General features: G+C 37.8%; 1 protein-coding gene across 1 annotated transcript in view; it reads left to right on the forward strand.

Annotated features, from left to right (window-relative positions):
• The window catches only part of CCDC170 (coiled-coil domain containing 170), a gene marked incomplete at both ends in the record, with an annotated part of 41287 nt that extends 37588 nt beyond the window's left edge, over positions 1-3699 (forward strand). The window contains one exon of the mRNA XM_079550330.1: positions 3499-3699. Coding sequence (XP_079406456.1) covers positions 3499-3699 — 201 coding nt within the window. The remainder of the gene's footprint in view (positions 1-3498) is intronic.
• Positions 3700-23120: the final 19421 nt, after the last annotated feature.

Consider the following 23120-nt stretch of genomic DNA (forward strand, 5'->3'; position numbering starts at 1 on the left):
AGTTGCTTAGAACGTTGTCAGTTTTTCTAACTAAAATTCTTACATTAGTTTCCGGTCTTGACAACAATTCTGGATTATATTTAAGAATGCTTTTTCCAAAGATGAATCTGAAAAAAATATTGTTTTACTCCTGTTGGAACTAAAAAAACAACTGAGGATTTTTCTGGAAGGGTTTAGCATTCTTGTTTTATAATGAATGTTGGAAATTTGGCAGAGAAATATCATTTCTTTGTTTGTCTCACGTGGTAGCTAAGCATCCTGCACACAGAAAAGGGCATTAATTATATTCAGAAAATTATACTGTGTAGTCATACATTGAGTACTCGTTAAAATGACACAGATGTCGAATTTGTACTGAGTAAACATGAGGCTTTTCAGACCACTTGAATGCTATTGAAGTGTTCTTTGGCCAAATGTGAAAAACATGGGAAAAGTGAGGTGGGGTACAAAATGCAGAATGCTTAAGCACAGCAAATTACTAGCTCTTCATTAGCCCAGAAAGCTTGACGAGGAATATCAGCTTGTATTTCACTGATGTCTGTGGTCACCTGTGTCACAAGAATGTTTCAAACACTTGCAGGTGGAATCACACTGCTAAATGGGGAGCTAAGCTGTTTGTAAAACCTGTGACTGATGCTTATGTAGCATTGATGAAAATTAATGCTATTTTGCTAATAAGAGATCTGCCAGTAATGAGCATAATGTACTCTCCTGCATCCTAACAGTTTACTTACTAAAATGTCTCCTTGAGGTAAACATACTGTTGCCAAGTCAGATAATTACAAACTCTCTTGCTAATAAGCACTTCAAACTTCTGAAACATCACCCAAGGAGAGCACCTTCCATATCCCCAACTCAAAGTAATTTTTTACCTGCTTTAGACTTGCTCATTCTTCCTTGCTGTGGACACTAAGCAGGGACAAAACTCTCTCTTGTTCAGTAAAAAGTAATGAATGCAGATGTTAAATTTTTCTCTCAGCACACATGCATGTATTTAGTGAGAATATAAGCACAGTATATCTGAATGTGTATGTTAAGAAAGGTACAAGAAACTGAAATTACTGTTGCCTATAGAACTGTTCATATGCTTAGGTTGATTTGTACGTGCATTCGAGTGTTTTCTTTCGTGTGTGTGTGTGTTTTTTTTTTTTTTTTCCTGAGGATATAATTACGTTTAATTTTGCATCACATTGTAGTATTGAATAGATATTTTCTATTATGTGAAAATTAAAAATATGCAGAACTGCACTACTGCCAACTGCTTAAGACAACAATTGTTCTTGTGCCCAGAACATACCCAAGCGAAAAATAAGGTTCAGATTGGAGTAGTTGAAAATGAACTGGTACTTGGAATTGAACAGTGTTGAATGTTCTTCACTGTGCTTTAGACTAGTCTAAAGTCTGGAAGATGATAATAAATTAGGAGATGCCATTGACTTTCTTATGGGCAGAGAGGTCCTGAAGAGGCATCTTGACCAATTGGAGGGTTGAGCCATCACCGTCTGTATGATGTTTAAAAAGAACAAGTGCTGCATTCTGCACCTGAGACAAGGTAGCAGGGATCCTGATGGGTCCCTCTGACTAAAGATATTCTATGATTCCCGTTAAGTTGAAGAGGAAAAATTACCCTAGGTATTTCTGAATTTAACCAGTAATATGCAGGATAAAACTGAATTTTCACAATAAAAGGGCAAGATACTTCCAGATGAATGGCAATGCCAATTTCTAGGAAGGTTTCAATAAAAGATCTTCAGCAGAGGTAATGAAGCGTATTTTAAATAATGTCTTTTAAGGTAGAATGAACAGACACACAAGAATTAACAAGCTTGAAAGGAAGAAAGCAACAACAAAACATGGAAAACTTAGGCCAAAATTTTGGATGGGAAAGGAGACTTTTTAACATTGTGGGTGGAAAGCTGGGATAATCATGTCAAAGTTTATTGAATTCCTCTTCTTTATGCTAAAGACTTTTAAATGTTTAAGACTTCTGTGCGTTGTTTTTAAGGGTGAAATATATTTCTGATTTAATTGTTTTTTATGTCCTTATATGGTTTAGTACAAGCATTTAAAATTGTTCATAATGTACTTGCAGCATGGCATCTGCATGGGAGTATAAACATGCATCTTGCTTCACGTACAACACATGATAGATTACAAAAGATCATCCAGCATGTATCTCCTCTTGCTCTAGTTCATAGTTTTTAAAATTCAGATTTATGTCCCCTGGCTGGGCATTCTTATGTCTAAGAGTGCTGGCTGTGTTTGTCAGTTTGTGTGAGAATTTCTCTTTTCAGGTAACCTGTTTGCTACATTTCCACAGACGTGTTTGTTTTTGAGACAGTGTTGTTCTGTTAATGTGGAGAAAAAAATCTTCAATTTTAAGTTCACACAAATGGATGACTTAAAGGATTTTTAGGGGCTCTGTGTTCTTTCCTGTTTAGGCTATTTGCTGATGAAAGTTGCTGAATTCTCTCCAGATGTGTTGTTCATTCACTATAGTGAATTAAAATAAATTATCTTTGGCTGGAACACTATACCACATATCTCCTGGCTTGGAGCTGGGGAACTTGAAGTTCGAATAGCTAAGCAAATAAGCACATTTCCTTGAAAAGGAACATTTTCCTCTTTTAAATTGTATATGGATCATAAGGGTTGTTAAGGTATCAATCGTCTGGGTGGTGTAATTTCACAGAACATTTAATAGCTATTGAAATGTGACTTATAAGCTGCCTTATCCTGAGCTAAGTAAATCAGTGTTCATATTTGTTTGCTCTTCATGTTTTTGCCTTTTTATTGTCACAGTCACTAGTGATGATATTTACTTGTGGATGTCTATCCATTTGGAACTGATAAGAGAAACTGTTTTCTCTAAGTACCTTTCCCAAATTTCTTCACATGATATAATTTCAGTAGCCATGTACGGAAGAGCTATGCATTTATTTCCCAGGTTGCTTGAATTTTTACTCTATCCTGATTCCAAGTCGAAGTGAGATACTGAAATGTGCAAAGCCTCCACCTTTCTTCTTTCTTCTGCTGCCATTTCCACAATGAAGTGATGGGTAAAGAGCTGTGGTAGTGAGAGGTTGGGAACCTAAGGTCAGGACCAGCATCTTCTTACATGCTATGATGCATGCCTGCTAGTTTCCAGTTGTCTGTATAGTTAACTAGACCAAATACAGTTCCTCTTCCCATCGGTTCCTCAGTTTTCTCTATTTAATGAGCAGGGAATATATAATATGAAAGATGCTAAAGTAACACTTGAAATTGTGGTTTTTTGTTTTTTTTTTTTTAATCCTTAGCATCTCAGCTCTTGTTTCATTGCTTGAAGTATCCCCTAGTCCTTTTCAGCCCTCTGCATTGATGAACAGCAGAAATTTCGATATTTTGCACTGCTACTATAAATGCTTGTGTTTGTATGTATGCACATATGTTTTTTTCCATGTGTTCCCGTTCTTGGTAATTAATGCATTAGTAATTCCTCTCTGTTTGCTCTTGCAGCTGGCAGACTTCCGAGAGGTCATCTCACGGATGCTGGGCCTTGATCTTGCTAACCTAGCTCTGCCTGACTATGAGATCATTACACGTCTGGAAGGGCTGATTCACTTTCATCAGCACCATTTTATCCCCTGCATCTGTGTCAAAGATGTAACAAGGACAGAAGATGAGTGCTTGGATAGAAACATACAGTTTCTTCATTGAAACAAACATTTTTGAGGAAACTAAAGTCATTTTTTCTTCTTCCCTGCCTACTAGACCAGCATAGAAAATAGGTCTTTATTTTTGTTCCTTCTTCTACAGATACTTGGGCTGATTTTCAGTGTTTCAGAGAGACAGTTAACAGCCAGCATCCTAGGGAGAGCAAACATATAATATTTTAGACATGAAAATGATGGGCAATATGTGAAAAATGAACAGCTTTCCAATTCCAGTGCAGAGCCACTGATGGCATGAGCTACCTGAGATCTGTTAACAATTTGGGCAAATACTAGCTGGTGAACATCAGCATTTGTGATGTTCCTTGTGCTTTACTTCTTGGGTGACAGTGATGAAATGAAGTGGGGGCCATCCAGTTGCTATTTCTTTTGCAAAATGGGACTTCTCTGTGCCTTTTTATGCATAAAAACTTCAGTTTCAAGGCACCTGGAAAGCTGGCTGAGGGCTATCATGGTTTTGGAAAAAGGGATTTTTTTCTGTCATTTTTTTTCTTTAGTCTGCTCTTGAGTAACAAAAAGTTATGCTTTTTCAGCAAAGGCTCTTTCACAGACTCCAGTCACATGCCTGGCATAGATACACAGTAGAATTATCTATAGTAAAATTGCATCATGACACTTTGAAAGTGTTTCTTGTACCTGCTGTGCTCCTTGGACAATTAATCCATAGGCCAAATAAGCATCAGTTCTGACTTAATACAAAGGTATTAAAAATACCCTCATCCATTACAGAAAATAGTTTCTAGTCTTGATTTTTCAGAAAAACCCAGATGATATGTCCAGAATTACCTTTTAATCATAAAAGCTACTTGTCTATTACCCTTCCTGACTGTTAAACTTCATGATTTTAAGACTTTCAAACAATAAATATATTTTAATAGTACACTCAAAAATGATTCCGTGTTTTCAGTTGTCTCTTCCCATTATATATTTCATGCGGATAAGTAGAACAGTACAGATGACTTACCTGTGTATGTATGACCATGGTGGACTTCCTACGGTACCTCAACAAATAATCATTCACTAAAACTGAGCACTATGCTAAGACAAATGAGACTTTAATTTAAGAAGAAAAAAAAACCATTACATTATTTTACAAAAGAATATTGAGACCTGGCTATGAACTTGGAATATTCTAGATTGCTTTTATTATTATATCTCTGAAGAATCATTTCTCAGTGACTTGGCTTACAAAAAAAAAAAGCCATGAAAATATCCATTCTTTTGTGTCATCAGTGGCTTTTTTAGGAAATGTAATAATTTATCTTTATGCTCCTATGTCTACTTGGATTAAAGTCAGTTCTCTTTCTTGTTTTAGAATGCAACATTGCTTTTCGGGTAGAGTTTAATAGAAGGAGTAATGACAAAATTGAGTAGGCTTAAATTTATGAAAGCACTGCTTTCCAAGTACAATAAATTGAAATGTAAATACTTTTATGCATTCTGGAAAAGGATGTAGAAATTTGCTAATTACATGAGAAAACACAAGTGTGTGTTTTGCTGATTCTTAGGGCATTCTATTGTTGTAAGTAACCAACAAATGTGTGTTCTTCACACACATTAAAAATATAAAAAATATATTTTATCACATTATACGCATTTAATAAACTGCATTAAGAAATTAGGTCCAGTCAGTCCAGATAACAGCTGTAACTTTAATAGTCTCTGAGCTCGCAAATCCTAAAGTATGTGTGCATATTTGGCCATAATTCATGGTTAAGTTAGATGATTTCCTAACGTCTGCAAAGAGGCTTCCAATCTGCTGCCATGTGCCATGCTCCTGTATTCTGCCCTCCCATGACCGCTGTGGCACCAGCTGTCACCTTCCAGCCCCACCGGAGCCACCAGCGAAGTTCTCCCAGTTACTTCAGAGGAGGTGGGTATTCACATGAAGCTGATGGCAGCAAAGCTTTCTTGCTCTCTTCTGCGCTATGTCAACAGAAAGTAGAATAAGGGCTTTTTTATAGTTTAGCATTCATATTTCAGAAAATAGGATCTAATGTAGTTCATCAAGGACTATAAGCTCACAGCTGATTGTTAATATCCCCTATATTTGCATTACTTTTGGAGGAGCACTGACATCTTTGTTCCTTTACCTAAAGCAAATAGCAAAAAATAGTTTGACGTGAACAAAGTTCAGGTGATTTTTGGCCTGTGTAATGTAATTAACCACTGATCAAAGTTAAAACTGACTTACAAATTTCTTTTTTAAGGTTTGTTTTATACAGTTTGTTTTGAAGGTAGTCATCCTTGGGGAAAAATTAACATCTGATTCATACATTTTTTTTTCCAAACCAATGAGAAGGTGTTTGCCCTCATGGCCTGAAACACATGCTTTAATTGCATCATTATTGTTGGTGGGTTTGTTTCTATCAATCACAAGTATGGGATAAAGAGTTTATCTTAATATCTCTTTTGCTTTGTTAGTTTGCTTTTGCTTTTACTGGAAATACATGTTAAAAAATTATAACAGAGAGAGATGATAGAAAAATTCTCCTAGATGCCATATTCCCCAAAACTTAAGTCATATAAAATTGTACTTTTGAAAATATACTTCTGAAGTTGACCATTTCTGTTGACTGCAAAAAAAAAAAAAAAGAAAAAATAAGAGAAAAAAAAAAAAAAGGAGAAATGAAACAAAATGAATTGGAATTAACTATGGCTTCAGAAAAGAAAGATCTCTTATTTGGCTTCCTGTAATCCAATAATATCACAATTTATTTAAAATGACTTAACTGTGTGGAAAATAAAAATTGGCAGGAATGTTCAAACAGATTTTCAAATGGTAGACTTCAGATTACTTTGTTCTTTTGTTGGAATAAGCAAGAATCCTGTAGAGCAGCATTTGTTTTCTGGAAAGAATGAAGGATGAATTTATAAAACCGTACTCATAATTATTCAAGAGTAAGTGAGTCAGAAATAAAAATCTGTAAATGACAATTTTGCCTGAACAACAACAATAACAAAAAGATGACTTTTCTGATAAGCTTAAAATCAACATTATCGAGCCATGAGGCAAAGGACGACACTTGTTTTGAGATAAATAAAGCTGCTGATATGCATTTGCTTAGTTTTTATTCCTTGTGATTGCTTACGCTTTTGCAAAGTAGGAGAAATAAGGAAAATAGTATCGCATTGTGAGCAAATGAGGTTTGAGCTGTTCTATCCCAAGTAGAGAAATCCACTGCTAGAGGGCTTGTGCAGTTCTAATAGTAGAGATGGTGGGGGCTAACTGAGCTGCAAGCTGGGACCTGTAGAGGATTAAGTCCCTGAGGAGTGTATGTAAAGAGGTATTTTTGTTAACTGATGAGGTGCGAATTCACAGCTTGTTTTTTCCTTGGAAATCACGAGGCTGCCTGCTAAGTGCGGTTCCTGAACTGGCAGTGTCCCCACCGGGCAGTAGATGGAGCCCACAGGTGAGGGTGATCAGTTCAGGCTGTGTGTCTGGGTATTTATCTGCCTCCCTGCCTGCTGGCAGCCATGCGCAGCTGCGCTGCTCTCGGGCCACGTGCGGCAGCTCTGGTTACAAAACAAAGTGCGGTGGCATCTGTTGGATGCCTGAGGGTCTTTGGTGTTTATATGAAGAGTGCAATGGCCAGCAGAGCTGACTCAACGTTTTTCTCTCCTGGCCAAGTTTCCATACCATGGAGAGTAATCTGGCTGTGGAGAGAGGCCAGGGTGAAGTGGTGAAGTGACAGCAGCAAACTGATGCAGATGTTTGTGAAGCAGTCCATAGTTACTATTACAGAGGTACTATGGCCACTAGAGTAGGTGAAGGAACCCTGCAGGTTGTGGTACGAAAGTCTCTTAGAGACTTCTTAGGAGATTGGTCTGAGCCAGGCTGCACAGAGCAGTGCTAGACTACTGCTAAAATTATTGTGGCATCGCTGCTGCATAACCATTTTGATATTGCTTGATTTTACATGCACTTATAACAATACTTATGTGGTGTCACTCCAGTGCACGACAGTATTAGCTAGAGTATTAGCTAGGTCTGGAGAGCATGGATTGAGAACAGTCAAGTAGAGGATGGACAGCAGTGTTTGGGAGTGTCCATTAGGAATGAAGGGAACTTGTGAGGTTCGTGCAAACCTGCAGTTATTGGTGATTTGCAGCAGCTTTTGAGGGTTTGTGGAAGGATGAGTCAGTGTTTGAGATGCATCTTGCAGGAATGGAGCTGAAATGGATTGACTTCATGTGGCTAAAAATATACTTGAAAATGACTTCCTTCTTTTACTGTGAGCAACTGTTCATTGCAACAGTTCAAACTAGCAGGCCTGAAATGCCATGTATCAAAAAAGAATAAATATTTAAAAAACTGTCAGTAAACACAGATGCATTTAGGCTGATGACCTAAGCAGCAAATAATGTTATGAGATCAGTATCTGTTGCCCAGAATAACTATTTGGTGATAAATCTTAACTGCAAAGAACTTCTGATCTGCAGATAGGCTTTGGGATAGAAATAGGAGAAGCTGGAAACCCTTGGAATTCTGCCCTTGATGCAGAAGAAAAAAGGGAAGCTGGAGCAGGAGGGAGGTGGAGACTTGCCTGAGGACTGTGGCCCAGTGGGAACTCGAGGTGAGGCAAGCAAGCCTCCCTTCAGCTTCATGAGGCTGGAGGAATGGCAAGGACTGTGCTGCTGCTTAGAGCTGGCCCATTCACACGCAACATGCCTTACTAGCAAGGATAGAGATTCTGTGTCCCTCATTAGAATATCCACTTTTTTTTTTTTTTTAGAATGGCATTTTTATTCTTAAACAGTAATTTTCAAATGTTGCTAATGTATTTTTTTTTAATACTGTCTTTGTGGTGTGCGAATCAGGGATTATATTCCTCCAAAAATGTTCCCTCTCTGTTTTTCCTAAGAAACACCTGACTGGTTTGAGAGTTCAGTTTACATCCCTATCTATAGCATCAGTATCATTGCCTGCAACACAATTTGATGCTTCTCTTTACAAACCTTGGCTTATATATATTTTATAAATCCCCTCCCACCCCCCCATGTGTCACTGCTGCCACTGTAAGCCTTACAAGCATTAACGCTTGGCGGCACCGCAGTTGCCTGCTGCACCCCATGGTGGCAGGGCACTGGGCTGGACCACCCTACAGTGCTGGTACCTGCCAGCCTGCTCGGGCTGCCAGGGAACAAATCTGCCAGAGGCACGACTATAACATTGATTATTCTGTTTGAAAAATGGCAATGTGTTCAGAGAGTGACTGCTTTTGTGTGACGATTGTGAAAGAATGGCCTTTCCCACAGGAAGAAATTCTGACCTGCTCCATTCCAGTAGTGGCTGAAGGTGGGGAGAAGCAAGAGCATGAAGATGTCGTAGGTGTCATGCGTTGCTGCTGCCTCAGTGAATCTGCCTGGCTTTGGTTGGTTGAACAACTTAATTGAAATTCTCATTTCAGTAAGTTATTCATTCCAGAAGGTCTGAGGAGCTGAGAATCTTATGTCTCTCCTCTGTGTTGGTGAATTTTTTTTAATAGTTTCTAAATGAAACAGAATGCTCTTCCATGAAAGGTAATTATAATGATACTGTCACAAAGACTTGCTCCACAACACAAACTGTTACATTCATAAGTTAATGCTTCTTGCAGGAAGGAAAAATAATTGCCATATCCTTATCAACATCACCTCACAAAATATATAATTGCAATTTGTTCTGCTTCTTTAAAAAGGAAAATTCCATGAATGTTAAAAATTCTTCCCTTTTACAAATGCCAGTGCTCTAATAGACAGCTATTTATTGTTTGCCCACCTAAATCCTGCGACTAAGCCATCTTCATTGCAGTTACACGTGTTTAATGGCTTAACACTTGTGTGAAACTTTGTGAATATCAGGATTTCCCTTTTAAAAGGTGTAGGAGATATTTTGTTATATACTTTGGCCTTTATTCATGTCTGTGTGAACTTACATATTTTTCTGTGACAAAAAAATATTTTTTTATAACAGGAGGATATGTCTTCCTGTTTGAGTTCCAAGGCTCTGGTTCTGGGGAGGCTAAGTCCTGAAATTCCAAATTCTATGTTTAATGGGAAGGCAGTTACAGTTACTTACCCACCTTTACAAAGGTCTTTACAATTTTTTTGTAAGCGAAGTACTGGAGCATTAGAAAATTATATTTATTTGTGTATATAGGACTCTCCATAATATGTTAGGTTTTTTTTTCTTTTACAAAAGTGGAGAAATATCCTTCTGTTATTAACTTCTGTTTTTACTTTTAGCTTATAATAAACTGTAATGACGTATATTTCTAAGCCAGGTTGTGATTTTTTACATCACCAAAATCGATCACAATTTCAGTGTCAAATTGGGCTACCTTAAAGGAAAAAAAAATCTGGCCACAGTAAGCTTTAAATAAATATTTCACCAATGAGAGCACACTTGATGTAGAGCTGCAGTCAGAAGTTAACAGTTCTCTTGGTTTTACTACTTTGCTGTTTCTTGGCTGGGTACGGGTTAGTGATCTTGTTATTCCATGTCAAACAGAAAAAGCCTTCTCATGATAACCTTCATGTTACTTTTGTGAAAGTGCGTGTGAGAAAAAGCAACAGCTGATCAGATGCCCAAGACTGTTTCTTCTTGCGCTTTGGGAAGCTGAAGGAATGTTCCTAGAGGAGAATGGAGGTTTACAAGGAACTTGGGTGGGATGCTTGCCAATGTTTTCCATGTAAGCACCTTGATTACTACTTGAGAGCCTGTGGGAGACTAACTCTTACTACTGAAAACTGTCATACTGTCCTCCCCTAATCAGTGCCAGTCCTGTGGGCCACAAGTTCAGGTCTACGTCAAGTCCTCTGTGTAAACAGAATTAACATCTGGAGCAGTGCCAGAATACAAAACTATTATGATCAGAAAATACCTACCCTGGTGCCCATAAAATAATAATATTGACCATGAAAACAAAATAAAAATGCCAAATTATTTCTAGTAAGCACTTTTCTTAATAAATGAATAAACTAGATTATTAGATAATAATTACAGTATATTATATTGCAGTAAAATAAACAGTAATTGCTTGTCATTTAAATAAAAGTATTATTCTAATAATAAGACTGCTCTCTGATGTAGTACTTCCTGTGATAAGACCTCAAAATGTTTGACTGGGGATGCTGGCCCACTACTTCCAACCTTGATGAGAAACTGCAGCAGAGAGGGGCAACTGGTTAAGAATACCAGCACAGCAAGAGGTGATTGCTGCCTCCCCTGAGTGCTGCCCTAGTGCTGAGCCATGGGTTGTGGTAAGAAATCCCAGGATGTAAGGAGATGTAGAGATATCAGGAGAACAGGAGCCCAGCAAATTAGGCCGTATCTGGGATATAGCTCTTAATGAGTAACGTGCTTGTTACTGGCAGTGGGAGCCAGGAGTAAAGTATTAAAATCTCTTGATTATCTCAGGCTGTACTGGAAGCTTTCCAGCTAGGTCTGTTGGTTTTCAGTCTTCCAGAATGGAAAACAATTGTGATTTTTAATATATATATGCTTTGCAAATGAAGCAAAATGTTCAGTTGAAAGAAGAGTTTACATTTTCACCACAAAATATATTTTTTAGTAAAGAAGAGTTGTAAGATCCTGTAAGCATCCAACATTATAAGGTAAATAAGGACTGGTTCCTCTGGCAAGCTCTGTGTGTTGGTCAAGGGTAGTTGATGCTAGTGGTGTCAAGGTTTGCCATGAAAGGGACCCAAACAAGGAATGGGACTGGGCTGCAAAGTGATGACATGATGCTAATGTAAAATCTGCATGAATTACAGAAGTCTCCAGGTGGATGTGATGTAGGTTCCTCATATGCATCCAGCTGTTTTATGGTCATTCCTTATAAATCTGTGATGATCCCTAACTGTGAGACTGGTGTTTGCTCATCAAATAAGGTAAGGTGGTGGTTACTACTTTCTGTGCCATCGCTAGCTTAGGTATATGCAGTTCACTAATTAAATCAGTTCTATGGGCTTTTACCATTATTGGCATCTGGATAAATGATGTCATAATAACATATTGCAGTAAATTTTTGGTGCCTGTTTTTAACCACCACACTGAAGTTAATTCATTTATAATCATCAATTCATGTTTCTCTTTAACATACTGTTAGCAGAGGAACAATAGCAGATTGCAAAAGGATTGGTAAAAAAGGATATTGTAGGTCAGTAATACATAGGCAGAAAAGGAGAGGCTTGTTCATTGAAGTGGTTGTTAGACTGGAAAAATCTGTGGTGGAATAGGATGTGACAGAAGTAACAGTGGGACAGATGTGTCTCTTCATGCTTGATGAGAACCTGAGTTCTTCCATCCAGAAGTACATAATTGCATCTTAGAAATCTGTCCAAAGTTGGTAATCTTTTCAATAGTATAAGTAGGTAGCTATAGCAATATTTTGTTTCTATCCTCAGCTTTGCATTTAGAAGCTAGAGCTCAGTGTTTTATTTATAGTTGTTTTTAAAGTCTTACCCATAACAGAGTAATATTTCAGCTTTTGAAAGAGCCGCAAAACAAGCTGTCAAATTGAAAACGCAGGAAATTATATTCTAGCAGTAAGTTATATAGTTTGGCTGCTGTGGGATTTCTTATTTAACTGCCTTTAAATGTTCTTTCCTCTGCTCAGGAGGGTCCAGAATAAGAGAAGTACAAAATCCTTTAAATTTTCAAGTGTAATTTCAGTAACATTGCTTTGTATGTAGCCTCTTACTAAATACCAGCAGGAAACTAAAGTGGATACTTACTGTAGATGTATTTTCCTGACCAGACTTGTGTGAAGAGCTATTGCGAAACAGGGAAATGTGTTAATAGTGTGAGAAATAGTGTAAGAAGATGAATACCCATGCATAAAACAATGTATGAGCTGACCATGTAGGAAAGCACTTCAGAAAAATTGTTGCTTTGGTACTAGTGGAAATTTTCAACTCAAGTAGGTGAGCTAATATATTAAGTCAGGGTGATGCTATAAATTAGGAAGTAGGAAGCAGCTGTTACACAAAGCAAATTCAGAACCATCGACAGGATAATGCTGGCTGGATGAATAAAGAACAGCCAAGAAGAAGACAAAACACCGTAGCTATCATTCAGTGAGACTTAGGTGCTGTGCATCGCATCTTTTGTGTCAGTATTCTTGAGGATGCTCTGTAGGTGTTTCAAAATATTGCCAGCCAAATATGGCCACTTGATCATGATAGTGGAAGATCTTTTACATGATATACCAACTAGCTGCTTTTTTGATTGCTGTTAGTTTAGATCATCTGCTGGATGATCTTTTCCAAAGAGGTGTGTTTACCTCTGAAGATTTGAAGGAATCCAACTCCAAACCTGCAAGTTTGTCAGGATTCCAGCATTTGCCATGTTACAACCTGGTAAGTTTAACTGATGAATTGATGAAATCTTTTTTATGTACCAGTGTAAACAGAGCTCAATTATGGAGTCTCATTTCTTTCACCAAGAAAATCTGGGCATTAATAAAGACAGATAAGTTATCAATAGAATAATTTTTTTTCAGTAGCCTGCAGTCTTTAATCCATCCTATAGACTGTAGCACAGACATCTTTTTCTATCTTTGGTATAAATTTTCCAAATGCAATTATTGATTTAAATTGACTTTAATTTCATTGTCAGTAATTTAGCTAAACATCAAAGTAAAGAAATTTGATGTTACTAACTGCAACAAAAATAGAAAACACCAAAAGGATATTGAACAGAAATAACATGTACTGACCAACTAACAGTTTTCTTCTGGGGCCAAGTAATGGACAATTACCTTTAGCAGTTTGACCAACTATCAGCCAAGCTGATAAAGGTTGGCTATTGAAAACCCAGTCAGTCAGTACACACTCCAAGTGACCTGGACAGCCATAAGTTTTTTTTGTTGACTTGGAATGAAAATATGCTATTTTAATACGTGTGTGTTGCTCATTAATTACAAAATCTTTAATGAAATTGTATGGTGGAAATATTAATATCAAATTTCCTAGCCATAGAATCAAAAAGTGACTTGAGTTGGAAGGGACTTCAAGGATCAAATTCAAACCCTCCTGCTGTAGGCCAGTTGCTAGTCATGGTACTTGTTCACTAGGATGTCTTTGGGTATCTTGACAGCCAAAAACTTGGCTTAAACAAAATGGTATCTTCAAACCATTTTAAGATTGTCCTAATTTCAGCTGAGGCTGAAGTGTTTTAGCAGACTGATGTTTTGGTTGTTGCTGAGTGATGGGAGCACAGATGGGGCCAGATCAGGCTGAGCTGCTCTGCAGGAAAGAGCCACCATCATAATGGCATGGCAGCAGGGGCAGCGTGGAGCCAGGGCAGGAGCCTGAATTAGGCAGAGTTACCCCGTACTATGTGACACCATGAGGAGAGCCTCAAAGCTGTGGGGATTTGGCAAGGGGGCAGCTGCTACCTGTGGCATGTAGGGTGTTGGCTGGCAGGAGGTGAGATGTTGCCTTGTAGGGCATCAGTCAGCAGACAGTTGTTATATTAGCTAAGTGTTGATCAACAAGTGGTATGTAGTTGCACTGCCATTGCATTTTTGCTTCCATTTTCCTTTTTGTTTCCATTTTCCTTCTGTCTTAGTAAATAGTTTTTATCTCAACCCCAACTCTGTTTTGTTTCCCGTTCTCACCTTCACTCCACTTGGGAGTAGCAAGTGAATGACTGTGCGGTGTTTTTCTGATTGCAGGGTTAAGCCATAACAATAATGTTGTCTATTTTTACTTCAGTTAAACAACTCTTTGTGACAGTTAAGCTGCCTGAATGCAATAGACAAAGGGAAAGAAGTGGAATATGGATATATTCCTAAGATAGGGAACTATTTCATGTTGAGGCTTATGTATGACCTTTAACTGCTTTTTGTGTATCTACGTTTGAAAAGATTTTGAACTTTCTCTAGGGAGATGGCCTAGAAAGTATGTTTTGTGGTCTACCATAGCAAAGCAGACTGATATTCTCCGATATCTGGTGTCAGGCTATAATGGCCTTTCAACTGAGAAAGAAATTTTATGCATGGATTCACAGAATAATTTAAATTACTGCAGTGTGAAAGTGAACAAAAAAAACAGTAATAATGCTGAATATATCTGCTTGCATAATTCTTGTAAATAAATGAGAATACTGAAAACATCTGCTAATTCTTCAATTGCTGAGTTCACATGGTACCAGTAGCAACAACTTGAGGATACATTTGGTTACTAGGTTGGATACCAGGAAAATCTTCTCTGAAAGAGCAGTGAGGCATTGGCACAGTTTGCCCAAGGAGGTGGTGGAGTCACTGTCCCTGAGTATTCAAAACCATGTAGATGTGGACTAAAAAACACAGTTTAGTGGGCAACATTGGTGGTAGCTTGGTGGTTGAACTGGATGATCTTAGAGGTCTTTTCTAAGCCTTATGATTCTACATTTGTTGTCATTTGTTGAATTTTGACTTTTTTTCTTGATTTATTTTCTACTTGTGTTTCCTTACGAGGCTGGAGACTAACACAAATGTTCTTGGTTTATGTGCCTGTTTGTGAGCAGAATCCTCAATAATGTCAGCATTGCTGTAGAAGAGAGGTTTGCTTTATGGCCTGCAGTTATTAACAAGCTGATATTTTCCCTAGATTATATGGTGGGACTGTGCTCTGCATGCATGTGTGAGTATATATACATACATTAGCAGTGTGTAGCACTAGGAGAATAGTGTATGTACAGCTGTGGTTTTATCTAAGGAGATATACACTGCTCATAATTGGTTTGACAGGAATGAGGCTGGTAGCATATCGGAGCATAAGAAGCCCTCAGTTTTACCCGATAATATTAAGCATGCTCTTCCTACCTCCCTGGAGGGGATGCACAGGACATTTCTTTGGCAGTTTTCTCTACCCCGGTTTTCCATTGACCAAAAGGCCTCTGTGATTTAGTTCCACCTTTCTTCCTTCCTTTCCTTTCTTTGCCCTTAACATTACCAAAGGGATGTGGGGAGAGGAGCTGGCTGTTGGAGCTCTGACTCTATTCTCATAAGGACACTTCACACACCACTGTGAAGGGAAAACTTGGATGCTCTGTTCCTACTCCAAGAATTGCAGTACTGTATTGTACCAGGTGCAGTTGTGCCCCCCTTAGCAATCCCAGAGGCTTGGGAGCATGTGACATTCCCCAGAAATACTGCACTGAGACAGAACAAGCAACTGCAATGCTTAAAATCCTGCTGGTACATTTTTTTAGCCTGACTTTTGAATTCCTCTTGTGTGTGTGTGTGTGTAGCTGTTACAGTGGCTGAAAGGGAAGAAAAACAAACATCTTAGGCCCAACTTCAGAAAGTATTACTGGCTGCTTTGTGGCATTGGCCCATGGCTTCATGGGTTGACAACTTGGGGAGATCATACATGAAAAAAATAGAGCAAGAAAACTGGTCATCTGCTGCCTGTGTAATATAGTCATATTTGAAATGATGCAGAAAACAATCAGTTTTGGGAAAAAATAAATGCTTTAACAAATATAGCTGTACCTTGAGGCAAGTGACAAAAAAATTTGAAAATGTTTGAGAATTATGATTGGAGGGCTTTTCTAGAATTTGAAGAAAATAAAGATCATTCAATAATGATGTGAAATCAAGGTACAATGAAAAAGTATTGCTTAGGATCTGAACTGATTTACATTGAATGACTGTGATTTCTGGGTAGGAAAAATCTAAGGAAGTCCAGACAACAGAACTGGAAGAAATTGGATGATACTGAAATCAGAAATTTGGATACTAAAAGTGGAAACGAATGTCATAACAGCAGGGAGTCAGACAACTCCTGACAGTACATCCCCATGTCATAGGCAGAGTTTTAAAGGTGGCTGTAGGAGTGATTACACAGTACAGAGAAATCTGAGGGAGTCAAAATTTTGGAGGAAAAGAAGGCAATGGCTTGAAATCCATTTTGATTCAACAGAATTGCATAAGCTGGATAAAACATATGAAATAATTGAAAATACCTGAAACTACCCCAAAAAACAGCTTAAAAAAACCTGATCTGTCCTCTCTTGCTTTTTGCATTGTCTACTATATATGAACAAGATACGTTTCTTCTGTTGTTTTGTGTATCTAACATGAAGGCCTCAATCTGTGCACATGAGAGTGGTTTCTGTTAATTCCTGTAGGATCACATGGCGTGACACCAGCCCAATAGGAGGCCACTGCTCATAGCAATCTTTTCTCATTTTTGTTCTGTATCACAGGATGTGCTGTCATGTCTCAGTTCTGTCTGTTATAGAAGTAAACCTAGATGATGCTTTTCTAACTCACAATCATAGTGAGAAATTGTTAAAGAATCTTGAGACTGTGAGAAACTAGAGGCCACACTGTTACCCGTGCCCATCCACCAGCTCTAGGAATTGGATTTTGGAAGCTTTTGGATGATGGATGGGGTGCTGTTTGTTGAAAGATTTGGCAGAACAAGAAATTCAGCTACAGCTTTGCAACTGCAAACTTGAGATGGTGAATGAGTCTAAACAGTTTTCAGAAAAGAGTTAAAAAGCATTAGAAGATATTTTTCAATTTTTCTTCCTCACACCCCTCTGAACTTACCCTGCATTGAGCTGATATTGAATAATATTGTTATGAGGTGGAGCAGCTGTTTCTTACTCTTTTACTTCTTCACACATCTAAACCAACAGAAAATCTGTTCTTTATTATTTTTTTATTGTTTATTTTAATAGAATAATAGAATCATGGAATAGACCTTTAAGGTCATCTAGTTCCAACCCCCTGCTATAGGCAGGGACACCTTTTAGACCAGGTTGCTCAAAGCCTCATCCAGCCTGCCCTTGAGTGCTTCCAAGGAAGGGGCATCCAAACCTCACAGCCTATTTCCCAGATTTTCCATTATTTTTATTTTATTTTATATTTAATTTTATTTTATTTGAATTTAAATTTTTAATACATAAAAGAGGAACCCAAGTAAAGAACTAATACAGGACTTTAAAAAACTTTGTTGAAGAAATATTTACTACATCGTTTGGGCCAGCAATAATGTCTTTATAAGAGAAAACTTTGTTAGCATATCACTGCAGTAGAAATGCTTCCATCAATTTTCTACTAACTAGTAAATGTAAAGATACTTTTGTCACACATTAAAGCATTTCCCTCCCATGGGAAAATTTTTCCTTGAAAAAAAAAAAAAAAATTAAAAGATTTAATGCATAATTGCCGTGAATTGATGTTTGTCATAGGCAAGTCTGTTACTCAATTGGAGCAAAATTAAACTAGCAGATAGCACAAAACACAGAAGCAAATTAGATTTTAAGAGTCTACATCAAGTCTGTTAATCAAGTATGTACTTTGTAATGCAGCTGTAGCAATCTGTTTCTTTAAAACTATCCTTCAAACTCAGACTGACCCCCCCCACCCCCCAATTGCTTAACCAAGACTTGTGCTGGTTTTCTGCTTCACAGGCCTCTTCTACTGAGAAGCAGCAGCCCTAGGCTGCTCCAGGAAGCAGGAAGAAGGCATGGGAACACCATGCTGCAACAGAAGGGGCAGACAGGTGAGATTATCCAACTCCTTAGCACTGGGATGGTGGGGAGCAGCAGGGAAACATGAGATTTCCAGGGCACAGTAATTCTATTAAGCTGTTTCAGTCCACCTCTGCCAGCTGCTGTATGTTCGTTGCCAGTATATGGTTAGCTCTCAGTAAAAAAAAAAAAAAAAAAGTTTAACTCAAATAACTAAAAAAAACCCACGAGTGTTGTATGAAACTGTTTTTATATGTAAAGATTTATGGTGCTGGGAATAAAAATCATCATCTGGACTTTGTTAAGATTTTCCTGGCAAATAATTAATGCTGAGAGGATGTTTTGATCAAGCATCTCTTATAGCAGCAATGGTAAGTGAGTTAAAATCAGCTTGCATTATAGAAATAGGTCTTCACAATCCCTTAAAGTTTCTGCTAGTTTTTCCAGCCCTCAGCAAATGGTGGTGCTAGCACCTTATTTTTCATCCCTGTGTTTCCTCATTTCATGGTCATATCAGCCTCTTGGTGACTGCCAATGAGCGGATCTCATCATAGCTGAAAATTCAGGAACATGTGCAAAGAAGCCACCCAAATGGGCAAGAAATTTTAATATTCTCTCTCCTGTCTTTTTGCTTTAAAATGAGAAGACTGCAAGTATGAATCTATCAAAGTAGGTAACCTAATGTTTGTTTTTTTTTTGCTATTGTTTCTGTTTTGATTAATATGTCGTGACTTAATTGCATGCCTATATTTATATGTACAATGGGTTGGTGTATGTTGTACGTTTCTCTGTGCTGTACCTATTGTGCATTTGTGTTCTAGATTATGAGAGCAGGACTCTCTGAGCCTGCTTTTGACAAAACTGGCTTCTGGAACAATAATCAGTGAGATGTAGAGTGCCCTTTTCCCAAAGCAGCAGTGACAGCTTCTCTACTGTACTCCAAACAAAATGTATTGTAATCATCTCCCTGTGAAGTTCCACAGTGCAGCAATACCCATTGGCATTGTAGCAGTCCTACAGGCTGTGCACTGGGTTGGGGAAGTACATTTGAGACATTTCCCCCTTGGTAGTGCATAGTAACCATTAGGTAGATTAAAAGTCTGTTTACAGAGTGTATCAGTGACAGTTCAAGAAAATTTCTGTTAGTTACAGGCTTTAAGTTTGAAGAAATTTCCAGAAATTGCTGATGACTTAAACCATTTAGCGTAGCGGCAAGAGCATAACTGCTGTTAATTTTGCCCATTGAAAATCACAAGCTGGAAAAGCCGTTACGAGTTGTTTTGTGAGGTTCGTGTTTTATCATCAGCTTGAAATTGTGCTTCTGGCTGTTAGTCACCAGGCTGCCAAAATTCAAGTGGCTTGAAGTAATGGAGCTACTGGATCTGCAGGGTAATAACGGGAAGGAGGTTATTTTATGGCTGATCTCCCTGCATATGTAGTGTGTTTCCCTATGATAAAGCAGTTGTATCAGCCCCACCTATGATTAAAGTTGCCTGACACATCCCATTGTGGACTTTGTTTGCAGATGCTAATATATAATATATAAGATAATATTGTCAAAATATAACTGTCTGTGTTGAAATCTGACTTCTCCTTATGTTGGTCCACATGACCGAAGCAGGTGTCTTTGCATAATTCTATCAAAAATAATTCATTTAAAATGAATTGCAAGCAGTTCCATCCCCATCCTCTTCATATATATATATATATATATATATATATATATATATATATATATATATATTTTGCCCAGTGAGACTGAACGAATAGTTTTGCAGTGTGAAGATAATCTTTTCTGTGTGGAACTCCAAGCGTAGCTGTGGGACAGTTGATCTTCAGGTCAGAGTTTTATGATCTCATTAGGGGGAAGATAGTCAGCATAGGCTTTGTATTAGTCTAAAAAAGGTGGACTCTAATGGAGTTTTGCACATATGCTGTGTGGGCTGCCAAAAGTCTTTTCAAGTCTTCTTTGGCCCTTGCTAAAAAAAAAGCTTTCTTGCTTGAGTATGTCTGTGCTTTGAGTAAAGACTTGACTGACAATTGGCCACAGGATAAAGAGTGACTTGTCTCTGTGCAATCAGGCCAGATCCAGCAAAGTGATAATCTGTTTAAAGATCACACAGTACAAAAATTGCTCATATTTGCTGGATGTTTTCAGTCTTATTCCCTAGCATTTATCTTTGTGTGCCCAGGCAGACCTCTGTTGTAACTGAAGATCCTGCAGCGCTGCTCGCTTAGCTGGCTCATCTCTATGAAGAATAGGGGCTCCCTTTCTTCATTACCTATGTATTATTTAGAAAGAAGCTGCCTAAAGTTGGAAAGAATAGTGGAGGAGAGTCTTACCTTGATCCAGGGATCCAAGCAATAGACTGGGACACAGGACCTCATCATAGAATACTGTGAGATACTTAAGGCATGCAGAGGAGTGGAAACTAGTTAAGAAGAGCAGGATTTAGCAGTCAGGATGGGATGGACAAGTAGATTATGAGGAAAAGCTTGAAGAGAGAGATGGCCAGAGGAAAAATGAGAAGATTGATTTTTTTTTTTTTCAAGGCCTGAACAGAATAAATGGAACTGGCAGTCAGATTGAAGCACACCCAGGTGTTTTCTGTGGGAGAAACAAGAAAGATGGAAAAGATGTCTCTTCTAATGTTTATGAAGAGGTCAGAAAGCTAAGCAGTAAGGATCAGAACTACATAAGAAAGTCAAAACAGGAAAAATTATGTTTGAGGAGGCATCAGCATAAGAGTGGCTGTCAGAGAAGGGACAGAGAAGGTTTTTGTGATGGACCCATGGTTCCTAGTTTTCCACAGGAATTGAGAATGTCAGAAGGCAGTATATAAAATTTAGTTTTTTACAAAAAGTAGAGTGTTTGTGCTTCAAACCAAGAAATTTCTATACAAAATCTTTTTAAAAATACATTAGCTATTTTGCAGATCAATATCTCAGCGACTAGATTCCGGAGATAAAATAGTTTGTACAGCCTTAATTTTGGACTTGTCTTCATCCTGATAATATTTCTCATTGCCTAATGCATACACAAGAGTGAATAGTCCGTGCAAGTTCATGTCCTGGTTCTTTCAAAGTTATTGTAAGATCAACAGCAAAGAGTTTTTATGTATATATCATGCTGCTTGACACCTACGTAACCTATGTTTAAAACAGATATAGGGGAGAAGGTGACAAAAAGCTTCTTGTCCTGACCTGAACTGGATGTCAGATTTTAGAACAAATTATAAAAATTGATAATTAAAAAAAATAGAGCTAATCAGCTGGATTCAAGAGGAAAAAAGAAATTGATATTAAGATGTATGCAGTGAAGTGGCAATGCAGATGTACAAATGGGAGCAATAAAAGCAATTGGTTTTGGATTTGACATTCCTTTACCTGTGAGTGCCTGAGTCTGCAAGTTTAAAAATGTTCTTTCAATTCTAATATTAGAGGAAAATGGTCAGTTTTGTTCATGAGAGAAAAGTAATGGTATGGCATATAGTATGCATGCAGAGGAGATTATAGGAAACTAGCATTAAAGCATGAATTGGGCTGTTACTATACTGTTACTGTAAAGGTGTTTAAGAAGGTGTTATAGCTACTGGGTGAATTTGAATTATCATCACAATCCCTAATGAGTAGTTTTTAACTGCATGATCAAGATTTAATTAAAGCACTTTAAACTGTGATTTTTTTTTTCTTCCGTACAATATTGACAGGTATATACATTTATTTAAATTCTTGAATCTGGAAGAATTAAACAGTGTAACTAAATTTTTGCAGATGTTAACCTAGACCTTCTATTCTTATGTTATCTTACTGGACAGTTTGCTTCTGTTTCTACTTTAAATGAGGCCCTGGTGGAGCAAAATTTTCACATAATATTTTTAACCTGGCATTGGCAGATTGTATCCAAAGGAGAAGGTTCGGGCTTATAAATTAAAGCATTTTATTTAGGTGCCTATTAGAAATCGTATCTTTCTGCTTTTTTTCTGCTCAATGGAGAGGGTCTGTAGTTTGGGGCCTACCTCTCTTCGCTAATTATCTGAGAAGCTGAAATGAGACAAGAATACTAAGAATAAAATAACAAAATCAAATTAAAGAGCACCAGTGTGATATCTTTCTGTAATCATCCGTTAGTGTCTAATGAGGCAAAGTCTTGTTCACACTGTATGGGAACTGCTGAATCATGGCCTGAACCTCTGATTGATCGCCTGAGCTGAGCAATGAGTCAGCCATAGGAGCACAGGTGAAGGCAATTCACCTGTGCTGCTGAAGGGGTGGAGCCTGGCTGCACCTCTCCTAGACCTATTTAAGAGCTGGCTACCAGTGGGGAAGGGTCTCTTCTGGAGATCCCTCCTCTGGAGTTTTGCAGTGGGCCTGGGGCACGTGTAAGCATTCTATCTATTCTCTGTTTGTTATTATAACCTGCTTAGCCAAGCTCTCTGGTGTATTTTGTAATTATAACATCTTTATGTTCATTGATTATACACGCACATTGTTACCAAGTTGTCATGAGAAGGGTTTAGGAATGAATCTAGCTTTTTTTAAATGCAGCAGTCCATGATCATATACTTCTGATTGCAAAATCAGAGCAAATTCTGCCATGAGAAAACAAAGTGTGTGGTTTTATAGTTTTATGAAGAAGCATAATGGTTGTAATACTGGAGAATATGCTAAAGCTTGAGCTCCCATTAAGTCATACCAATTGTTATAGTAAGCAGAGGGGGGAAAAAAAAAAAAGCAAAAAAACATGCTTTATTTGGATCAAAATAGCAGTTTAGCCTATTCCTAAGAACAAATTCTGTTTGTATTGTCGTGAGAGCCCCTTGATACGCTTAGCAATTTGAAAATTTTGAATTCAGAATAAGAGCTTCAATCACACTGTTTTCCCACTGTGTATGTCTTAAGCAGACTGAATCAGCAAAAACTGAATAGGTAGGATTTATTTTTTTCAA

Source organism: Tetrao urogallus (genome assembly GCF_951394365.1).
Source record: "Tetrao urogallus genome assembly, chromosome: 2".
Taxonomy (NCBI): Eukaryota; Metazoa; Chordata; class Aves; order Galliformes; family Phasianidae; genus Tetrao; species Tetrao urogallus.